Below are 11,852 nucleotides of genomic sequence, written 5' to 3' on the forward strand. Positions count from 1 at the left end.
ATAATTTTTTTATATTTTTTTAAAGTAGAGTCTACTTTTTTACAAAAATTTATATAAGATTTATCTATTTAAAATTTATATAAATCATTTCTCAATTATAAATCATGTAATACATTATACAGAGGAACTGTCGTATTTAAAAAGTCAAAAGTATAAAGTACGTAACTGACTTTGTCACGGTCTCGATCTCACCAAAATATGTGTATATATAAATAAATAAATAAATAAATAAATAAAATACTCTTTTTTGGTGCAAGAAAGACTGTAGGGGTGTAACCGGTCCGGTCCGGTCCGGTTTTGGATAAAATCTAGGACCGAACCGGTATGTACCGGTTTTATATTTTTCAAAACCGATTACGCACCGGTTATCCTCCTAAACCGGTACTTCCGGTTTTACCGGTTTCCGGTCCGGTCCGGTCCGGTTTTCCGGTTTTTTAAAAATATAAATTTCACAATTTGTCATTAAAAATTTGTTTATAAAAAAAAAAAAAAATTGATTTAAAAAAAACTGTTTTATACTTTTATTAATATATTAGACTATATAATAGTATTAATATTAGACTATTGGTATAGTTATAAGTTATATATTAGTATTAGTTATAAACTTTTAGTAATTTAGTATTAATATTTTATGTAATAATTTATAAATTATAATAAGAAATTATTTCATATATGAATATATATGTTATATATAAAATTTCACATAAAAATTTATAATTATACATTATATATAAAACTTATATATATTAATATTTAATATATATAAAATATTTTGTATAAAACTTATATATAAAATTATTTTTTTTTATTTTTTTTAATCAACCGGTCCGGTCCGGTCCAAAAAATTCTGGAACCGGAACCGGACCGGAACCGGCCGGTTTTTACGTTTTAAAAACCGGTTCCGGACCAGACCGGTTCAAAACCGGTAAAACCGGTCCGGTTCGGTCCGGTTTTTCGATTTTTCGGTTTGAGTTTACACCCCTAAGAAAGAGTACCCAAAAAGAAAATAAATAAATAAACAAATAAAACAAAGATGCATGGTGGGGAGTAAGCGGGCGACGGTCAAGTGCATTAAAATAACTGCAATTTCTGTTTTTCTGTGACTGGTGGCCAAGGAGAGCAAGACAACCGACAGTACGAGTATTAATAAGGCTTGCATCTTAGAATTCGTCAAAATTCAAAATCATTTTTTGTTTTCTTTTTTGAAGTATAAAGTTAGAATACAGAGGAGTAGTCGTCGTATAGAAAAAGTCAAAAAATATACAAATAATAGTTGTAGTAGTAGTCGTCGTGTCTTACCTCATCTGCAGGGAATTAAAATAGTAGTTAAAATTTTAATGCATGCGGATCAACTTGCACTATTATTCAATCCAGAATTGAGATTGCACAGCTCTTCCCACACAGCTCTTCCCACTAAGCTACCTAAAACTTCAGATTGAACGAAAGGGGGTGGGAGCTTCGGCTCCTCCCCCCTATTCCTCCTTCCTCTCCCCCTTTATGTCTGTCCATGTTTATCTCTGTGTAGTGTTTGTCTTGGTTTTATTTTTTGTTTTTCAGGCCGAATAAGGGAGGATCGTCGTTCGGCTCTTTGCAGCCGTCTACCGCCTACACGCGCCCCACCGGGATGAAACCCAGCCGCCGATCTTCAAACCCACCAAATATGGCGTTCATCGGAGTGGAGCGTAGCCCGCACGCGCGGGACGAAGCTCTGGATCTCGTCGACGCGTGCCCACCACGCGCCACTGCGGAGCCCTTTGCCGATGCCACGCTCGGCTTCTCTGGACTCCTTGACTCCGGGGCTTCCAAGATCGACCGTCGGTTTCCCTCCCCGAGTGACTAGCACCCTGTACGCGTCACTGCCGACGCATCGTGCACTGTTCATTCGCTGTGGTCTTCTGTTACTTTGTTCTATTCCAGTATTTTGTTGCGTTTTGTTTTGTGTTCTTGTGTTCTTTTGTTGACCCAAGTGAGGTGTTGTGCCTTTGGATTGTACGCAATCTAGGGCAAGAGCTATTTGAGAGTGGGGGGTGATTTCATGGCCGGTGATATCGTATGACCAGTCCTCGCGTAGGTGCTACCTGCGTAGTGGAGGCTGTTGTGTCTGTACGTGAGCTGGGTGCTCGTGCCGTCAGGGCTCGAAACGTCGATGCTTGCGGTGGGCGTGTGGTCCGGGTCACACCGAGACTTGTGGTTTTGTAGTTTAGTTTGTTTAGTTAGTAGTTTTTTAGTTGTTAATGTGTTTTATTTGATTTTTGTTATTTTAGGTTTTAATAAAATAGAAATAGGTTATTGGATTTAGTGTTCATAGTAGTGTCCCGTACTTTTTCTCCTTAGGAGGATAGAGGGGCCGTCAAGTTCTGTTTACAGAATGCTTTCTCCGTTAAGAGAGAGTTATTAAGAAGTTAAGACAATGTCCGCCATAAAGAAATTTGTGTGTGGGGAAGCTCAAGAACTTATGCGTAGTTGGCTTATACTCTGGATTTATCCATATATTGATAAGTCACATTTGTAACTTCGGTTTATTAATGAAATGAGACTATTTCATCAAAAAAAAAAATTTTTAATAAACAAAATTTCAATAGTGAATCTTACTTTGTTTAAAATGAGGTGCGTAAAATTTACATATTTTATAATTATATATAACATTATTTCTATATTTATAACCTAGTCAGAGTAGAATCATTCAAAGTACTCATCAACGAGAACAATGCATTGGCATAAATTAATAAGCCATTCTATTATTTGTAGGATCCACGCAATAACGAAGGATTTTTATATGAAACCGAAATTCCAAAATCTCAAGATCTCATGCATCAAGCGTGGGAGAAAAAATATTATAGAATTAAGGTCTCCTCGATGATTACTTGCGTATCACAGGTTCTCAGATGATCTTGAATAAAGACATAGTATTCGGAACCACGTAACTCGGAGCCTTTCATGTGCAATGTACTATATTTTATGGATAGATAAAGAAATTTTATTTAAATAAAGAACAAAAGTTTGAATTATGAATAATGTTACTCATCATCTCAGTTTCCATCATCTTATGATGTGATAATAAATGATTGAAAATTATTTATTACATTTCACTTCTAAACCTATCATTTAATATTACATCATAAAATGATAAGAAAATGATAAAAATTGAGATGATGAATAGATTTATTTATTTATTTATTTAAAAGATACATTTTAATAATTTATTTTTACTGGATATAAGCTCAATTTCGAAATTAATGAATAAGCTCAATTTCGTTTAAAAAAGATAAGAAACTCAAACATGGTACTCATGATGAACTCGGATATAATTTAATTTTATATTAAAATTTGATCGGTAACTCTGATTTGACATCTTAATCATAACCACAATCTACCGGATTTCGACCCCTAAGAACATGACAACGACAATGACACGAAGGAATTAATCTGAAAATCGGGAGTGGAGAAGGACATGCAAGCGATTCCTGCCGTCTGTCGTTTTGACATTATCTTTTGAGATTTGCTACATAATTTTCAATACACTTTACACTTTAAATTTTTTAAATTTTTAATATTTTTTTTAAATTTTTTTCTGAGTTTATTCTTTTTAAATTATTTTAAATTTTTTATTCATTATTTATATAATAAATATTTAATAAAAAAAAATAATAAAAATTAAAAATAATGTGAAGTGTAGAGGTTGTATAAACAGTAGGAGGTTGAGTTTTTTGTCAAACGTAATTCCAAACTTAAAAGCAAAACAAACAAACAAGGGGCGAAGCGCGTATACGGCAGTCTTCAATCGCGCCAGTGTAATCAGTCCTGCTATCCAGACGACAATGTCAACTATTCTTACCGTTACCGGCCCCAGTTGTCCCCTCCACTCTTGAGTCTTTCTTCCCTCTCCCTTCCTCTATAAATGCCCCCCACTCGTATTCTCTCCCCTTCCATTAAGCAATATTCCAACTCTCTCGCATAGCAGACTACGCCAGAGCAAGAATCTACAACCCATCTCTTTTTCACAACTCTCGTACTCTGTTTAAATCTTATCTGAAAAGATTGAAAAAACAAATACCGAAGATTATACAGTGACTGACAAGAAAATCGGAATGAGGAATCATTTCTTGTTCAAATCTTCACCTCCATCTAAAACAATCCCACCTCCTTCACCCCCCCGCACTACTTTCTCTGAATCGCTAATGAATGAAAACATCGAAATAGCAGAGTCCCTTATTATAAAGTGGAGCACGGACGCTTCCTCTTACGTCAAAATCGCCTCCCTTTTCCACGACGACCGTACTGAATCCAAACAGTTCCTACACTCCGTCAGAGACCTGCAGTCCGCCATGAAATATTTTGTTACCCAAAACGCGGCCTCCGAAAAGCTTGTCAGGGCCCACACCTTGATGCAAATGGCTATGAAGAGGTTGGAGAAGGAGTTCTATCAGATTTTGTCAGCCAATCGGGCGTGCCTGGATCCCGAATCGGTTTCGGCCCGCTCCTCTAGATCCTCGGCGGCGAGGTCTAGTGTTTCCGACCTGGAGGATGATGAGTCGGAGGACGAGTTTCGTGCCGTTGGCGAGTCGGTATCTGAGGTGGACCGAGCTTCGATGATTGCGATGGCGGACTTAGAAGCTATTGCAGACTGTATGATAGCTTCTGGTTATGGCAAAGAGTGCGTGAAAATCTACAAAGTAATACGCAAATCTATCATCGATGAGGCTTTGTATCATCTCGGGGTTGAGAGGCTGTCTCTCTCGAAAGTGCTGAAGATCGATTGGGAGGTTTTGGAGCTGAAGATCAAGAAGTGGTTGAACGCTGTAAAAATGGCCGTGAAAACTCTCTTTTATGGAGAGAGGATTCTGTGTGATACCGTGTTTTCCGCTTCGGAATCGATCAGAGAATCGTGCTTCGCTGATATTTCCAGAGAGAGCGCGATTAGCTTGTTTGAGTTCCCGGAAATCGTAGCAAAGAGCAAGAAATCCCCTGAGAAAATGTTTCGTATGTTGGACATGTACGAAGCTATCTCTGATTCCTGGCCAGAGATCGAATCTATTTTTTCGTATGAATCGACCTCTGTCGTTCGATCACAGGCAGTTTCTTCTCTGGTCAAGCTCGGTGAGGCGGTGCGCACGATGCTAACGGACTTCGAAACCGCCATCCAGAAGGACCCGTCGAAGAGTCCCGTCCCCGGAGGTGGGGTTCACCCGCTCACACGCTACGTAATGAACTACATCTCCTTCCTAGCCGATTACAGCGGCGTCCTCGCCGACATCGTCACCGACTGGCCTTTAACATTGCATTCACCGTTACCAGAATCCTGCTTCGACAGCCTAGAGTCCGACGATAGTCTGATTTCCACTCGAATTGCGTGGTTGATCCTCGTCCTCCTCTGTAAACTAGACGGCAAAACTGAGTTCTACAAGGATGCGGCGCTCTCGTACCTGTTCTTAGCCAACAACCTCCAATACGTCGTCGTCAAGGTGCGCACGTCGAACCTGAAACTCCTCCTCGGTGAGGATTGGGTGACTATGCACGAATCAAAGGTGAAACAGTACGCTTCGAACTACGAGCGGATGGGCTGGAACAAGGTATTCTCTTCGTTGCCCGAAAATCCGACGGCTGAGATTTCACTGGAGCAAGCGAGGGATTGTTTAAAGAAATTCAATTTGGCGTTTGACGAGGCGTATAGGAAACAGAGTGCATGGATTATTACGGACCCGAAACTCCGGGACGAAATCAAAATCTCGGTGGCGAAGAAGCTTAGATCGGCGTACCAGGAGTTTTACAACAAGTATCGGGGTAAGTTGAGGTTCGGATCTGGATCTTTGGTCAGATATACCCCAGATGATTTGGGGAATTACTTGTCGGATCTGTTCTATGCGACCGGAAGTGCAGGGAGTGTTTCGTCATCTTCTTCGACTTCCCACTCTCGTGGTGGGCAAAGCCATTGAGATTTTTGTGCTCGTGTGTTTTGTACATAAAAAACAAAAGAAAACTCAAAGTGAAAATAATTTTGTACACGTATATAGAGATTGATACATCTGATCTGGATCAGCAACAATACAGATACTACAAAATTCTTTGATTTTTAATTTCTCTATTTTTAATTTTGAATATTATTAAAAACGTTATTATTATTATTATTATTTTTTATTTTTTACTCTCAAAACATTTCCAAATCATATTGTGCAACCAGCGCCCACAAACAACAAAATACTGTACAATCACAACCAAGCTGGTAGTCTATCAAAAAAAAAAACAACCATGCTCGTATCTAATTATTTCAGGAAATGAAGCGAAGAAATATACATGTATGAGTAAATACTTACGAAAAATTCTATCTATACTTATAATTTTATTTATGTAACCATACGTGCTAATGTGTCAACCTAAAAGTGGTGAAAATATAAAATTCAAAATATAAAATATAAATTAAAAAATAAATATTAATATAATAAGGACATGTTTGCTCTGGTTTCTTACTTTTAACAAAAAAGTCATCTATATAAACTTTCATGTTCCGCCCGATTTGATTTTTGAACATTCGGTTAACCAGTCGCTGGTACGTTACTCTCAAATTTTTTAGACCGAATGACATCGCTCTGCAGCAGTAGAGGCCTCCGTCTGTGATAAATGCAGTTTTCTCCTCATCATCAGAGTTCATACTGATCAGATTATAACCAGATTATGCATCCATAAAGCTAAGAAGGGTGTTCCTGGCCGTTGAATCCACTATTAAGTCTATCCTTGGGAGGGTAAAGCTGTCTTTAGGACATACTTTATTTAGATTAGTGAAGTCTACACACATTCTCCACTTTCTACTTATTTTTTTTTTTTACCAACACGATGTTGGAAAGCCATTCGGGACAATGAACTTCTCGGATGAACCCTATGGCCAAAAGGTGATCTTCTTCCTCAGCGATGGCTGCATACTTCTCAACACTGAAATTGTGGTGTTTTTGTTGGATCTTTTTCGCCTCAGGGTTTACACTAAGGCAGTGTTCTATTACTGACACATCGATGCCAGGCATTTCTTCATGACTCCAAGCAAACACATCTCAATGTTCAATAAGAAGTTGCCTCACGAATTGGCTCAATTCGGTAGCCATTTTAGTTCCTATTCCAGCAGTGTGTTCTGGTTTCTTTGGATCCATTGCTACCAAAACCAATGGTTCGTTGGGCTCTGTCTTTGTCTCTTACTTCTCTATCTAATTCTGTTAATACTGGAGGCAGGGGTAAGACTGTTCTCCTATAGTCTTCTTCGAGAGTTTGTACAGCTATTGCTTTAGACTTCATTTCTCGGGTATGGCAGTCTCTTGCAGTTTTTTGTTCGCGGTGTATTTCGCCTACTCCTGACGGGGTTGGAAACTTCACCTTCAGATGATATGTGGAGGTTATAGCCATCATTTGATTCAAGGATGAGCATCTGAGAATTGTGTTGTACGAGGATGAGGCTTTTACCATAAGGAAGTCTACCATAAGAAACGTCATTTTGGGGGCTGTTCCAGCCAATATAGACAAAGTGATTACTCCGATAGGCTGGATTGTATCCCTAGTGAAACCTTTGAGGGGCTTATGTGCCGGTCATAACCAATCAAGAGCAATCCCCATTTTAACAGATAAAGCGCACCGTTCGACGAAGGGTGACAAACAAATACAACAGACGGAAAAAGAAGATAAAACGGAAGGTTAAAATCAACCAAATACAACAAAACAAAGCGCACTGTTCAACGAAGGGACACAAGCAAACAAAACAGACGAAAAATAAGATAAAATGAGAGGTTAAAATCAACCATGCTCTGACCAAACCAAAGGTACATTCATATATGCAAATTTGTCAACTTACATCAAAGTCTCATGCAGGTCTGGAAACTAAAAGAATAAACACACAAAGAGGTTGAAGGTTAAGGAGAAGCATCATGGAAGGCTAGGGGCATATCTATGCCCATGGTCAACATTTCATAATAAGCCGACTTATTCGGAGGGAGTTCTTGAGGATTGAGGGTGTGGAGACATTTCATAAATGCCTCTCTAGGAAAGTGAAACGTTTCTCAGAGGAAAGAGATTGAAAACTACAAACACTCTCATCAAGCCGATTGATATGGTACACTGACAGAAATTCCCGACCAATCAGATCAGGATAATTCTCCAAATCACCAAGAGCAATTCAAAAGGCAATGCAACTAGCCATTATGAAATGCCAAGCATTGGGGTTAATTTGGGCCGGAGCTAGTTCCAGTAAGGCTAAGATATCACGCACCAAACGGCAGAATGGCAACCAAAGTCCATTGGAAAACATGTGGGGATAGAGAGCAACCCTTTTCTCCAGTCCATTAGCATCTACCATTGGAACACGAGAACTGGGAGCTTCCAGAACGGTATCGTAAGGGATAGGGTATAACCTGCAAAATGTGAACGGAGGTCATTACTAGTCATAGTCTACGTCCAACGTTTCCCTGCAAAGTAGCTGGAACGGGCTTCATTATCGCCACGTTTAGTCATGATGAAAGGAAGCAGAGATGGTAGAATTTTAAATTTTCAGAAATACGAAGAGGGAGGTCAAAATAGAAATGGCAGAGAAGAGAAAGAGGAGAAAGAAATGAGTCTAAACAATGCGATGGAACAGCTAGACTTCTGAAGCGGCCGCACAAAATTCGAAGGGATACATCACTTGCGAAAATGCAGAATGACGCTTACCAACAGCACACATGCAAAAAACGAACCAATCTCGGGCGACGTTGAAGTTTACACAAGGAAATAACTCCAATTAATGAGGACAAAGTTAATGATTAATCATGCTCATTAATGCTGGAGATTAGTTCGCATCCCAATAATCTGGAGGAGGTGAACAAGTGAGTATACGCAACCCTTTCACCTTCCACATGCCCACCCAAGTTAGAAATCCTTATAATGGCTCACTCGGCTAAAAAAAAAACTTTTCATAATTTCCAGCCCACAAGTGTGTTACAAATTTGCGGGATATTGTGAAGAGAGTAAATCTTTTGGGCCGGGCTAAAAGCAAGGCCTAGGTTAGAGCCTAGATACGAGGTTTGTACAAGACTGAATAGATTAGGAAGTCTTGGGTCGGAACCTGGGTATGAGATCCGGGTCGGAACATGCTTACGTTAGGAACCTAGTCAGAGGATACATGAGAGGATTAAGGAAGAAGGAATGTCGCATTCAATGCAAGCCGGGAAAATATAAGGCAGTTCACACTGAGCATTAATGGGATAGGAGGAACTCAGAGCAGAAAGCACGCCGCATTCAATGCGAACCAGAATAGAAAGCGTGCCGCATTCAATGCGACCCAAAGCCTAGACTACACATAGCGAACCTAAACACTTCATAGCTCGGCGAGCAGACGACATAAAGATAGCTTGGCCTGTAGACGGCGTGAATATATTACTACCATGGTGACCAGGTCGGCAAGTATAAATAAATACTACCTGCAGCAAACAAGAAGGTTAGCTTTTAGACCCATCTTCATTGTTATTTTATCTTTATCTTCGACATCACAACTAACTTAAACATCGGAGGTACAACGAACCTTGAGGTTCCCCCTTTTCCATTGTGCAAGTGACGCTCCGAGAACTGTCTACATAGAGTTGCCCAGGCCCGCGAAACATGACATCAACAGTTTGGTTAGACCCAATGGAATGGGCAAGTATATGTTATTAAGGCCACGTTTGGATGTTGAACTAAGCTCAGCTAAATTGAATTCTTTATAAATAGTAGTGAGTTGAGTAGTAAAAAGAATTATGTAGGACCCATCTAAACTGAGTTTAAAGTATGTTTGGATGTTAAGATGAATTTAATACTTTTTATGGGAAATTGAAAAAGATTGTGGGTCTCACATATAAAGATGTTTTAAGTTGAAAAAGGTTGTGTGTCTCATGTGTAAGAAGGTTTTGAGTTGGGATAAGTTTAGCAATTTGAGAGTTGAGTGTTTGGATGTTAGACTCAGTTTAAAATTAGACTGAACTCAGTTGAGTTTAGTAACCAAACGAAGAAAGCTCCTGTCTTGGAGAAAGATCCATGTTCCTAAGAATATTGATGTTCTTTTGGTTGAACAAGAGGTGATTGGTGATGATAGAAGTGCTCTTGAAGCAGTTGTTTCAGCCGAAATGAGGTTGCATTTTGCAGAATTCATCTTCTGTCGTTGAGGATGAGAATGACGACGACGTGGCAATGCTGATGATGCAGGAGAGAAGCTCGCTGAGTTGTATGAGAAGTCGCAGATCTTGGGATCAGATGCGGCTGAGGCCCAAGCATCAAAGATTCTTGCTGGGTTGGGTTTCACCAAAGAAATGCAGGTTTTTCCGACTCGTTCATTCAGTGGTGGCTGGAGGAATATGAGAATATCACTGGCTAGGGGCGCTCTTTTGGTGCAACCAACACTTCTGTTATTAGATGAACCCAGAAATCATCTCGACCTTAGGGCTGTTCTTTGGTTACTGGAGTAGTCGTTGTGTCGGTGGAAAAACACTCTTGTTGTTGTCTCACATGACCAGGATTTCCTTAACACTGTCTGCAATTAAATCATTCATCTCCATGATCTTAAGCTTCACTTATACCGTGGAAACTTTGATGAGTTTGAAAGCGGGTACGAGCAGCGTCGTCGCAAAGAGATGAACAAGCGGTATGAAACTTACGAGAAGCAAATTAAAGCAGCCAAGAGGTCAGGGAGTTGTGCTCAGCAGGAGAAGCTGAAGGACCGTGCTAAGTTCAATGCTGCAAAAGATGCATCAAAGAACAAGGCGAAGGGAAAGGTTGATGAGGATGAGGCCTCAAATGTTGATGTTTGTATTGATATGGGAACACGTGTTGCTATTGTTGGCCCTAATGGAGCAGGAAAATCTACTCTATTGAATCTTCTCGCTGGTGATTGGTTCCAACTGAGGGTGAAGTGCGGAGGAGTCAGAAGTTGAGAATTGGGAGGTATTCGCAGCACTTTATGGACCTGCTGACAATGGAGGAAACTCCAGTTCAGTATCTTCTTCGTCTTCATCCAGATCAAGAGGGACTCAATAAGCAGGAGGAGCGCTGTTCGTGCCAAGCTTGGAAAATTTGGTTATCCCAGCCATAATCACCTCACTCCAATTGCAAAATTATCTGGAGGGCAAAAAATCACGGGTTGTATTCACTTCAATTTCTATGTCAAAGCCACATATATTTTTGTTGTTGGATGAGCCCACAAATCATTTAGACATGCAGAGCATTGATGCGCTGGACGAGTTTACGGGTGTTGTCGTCCTCGTCAGTCATGACTCTAGGCTCATATCACGTGTTTGTGAGGATGAAGAGAAGAAGATCAGTGAAATATGGGTTGGGGAAAATGGAACTGTGAGAACTTTCCCTGGAACAGTTGAGGAGTACAAGGAGAAGTTGCAAAAGGGAGATCAAAGCAGAGGTCGACGATTGATTTTGAAGTATCGATATTGCAAATCATGTAAGGCGGTTTCCCCTACACTCTTGTTGTGTTATTCAGTTTTAAAAGTGCAATAAAACAGATGCATCTTTGTTTTATAACTCTTTTTTATTGCAGTTCCTGTATTCATGCGGATGTGAAGAAATTACAAAACTGATTAGTAAGATAGATGTTTATACCTATCTTTTGATCTAATGCAAATTACTCCACTTGTGTTGTTATAACGTTGCTCTGATTATACCATTTTTCCCTTTCCATTTCACTGTCATCACAATCCCAATATTTCTGCATTGATTTCCATGAATGAGTCCTATGATGAACTCTGAATTTATAAATTATAATAATAATAATAATCTGTCTTTGTTTTGGTTGCCAGAACTCCTACAGGTGAAATGGGATCTGCAGTCTTGGTAACAATTGAGATTGCTTGGTCTTTGGTTTT

The 11,852-nt window shown here is 39.6% G+C and overlaps 1 protein-coding gene and 1 pseudogene across 1 annotated transcript; both read left to right on the forward strand.

The window, feature by feature from the left end:
- Positions 1-3,753: 3,753 nt before the first annotated feature.
- Positions 3,754-6,068, forward strand: LOC118344466 (exocyst complex component EXO70H1-like). The gene has a single exon (XM_035685009.1). It carries the CDS (start codon positions 4,089-4,091, stop codon positions 5,931-5,933), a length of 1,845 nt encoding a protein of 614 aa, XP_035540902.1. The 5' UTR covers positions 3,754-4,088; the 3' UTR covers positions 5,934-6,068.
- Positions 6,069-6,851: 783 nt separating this feature from the next.
- Positions 6,852-11,404, forward strand: LOC108990976 (annotated as a pseudogene).
- The last annotated feature ends 448 nt before the right edge of the window (positions 11,405-11,852 follow it).

The sequence above is a fragment of the Juglans regia genome, chromosome 14 (genome assembly GCF_001411555.2).
Source record: "Juglans regia cultivar Chandler chromosome 14, Walnut 2.0, whole genome shotgun sequence".
NCBI classification, from domain to species: Eukaryota; Viridiplantae; Streptophyta; class Magnoliopsida; order Fagales; family Juglandaceae; genus Juglans; species Juglans regia.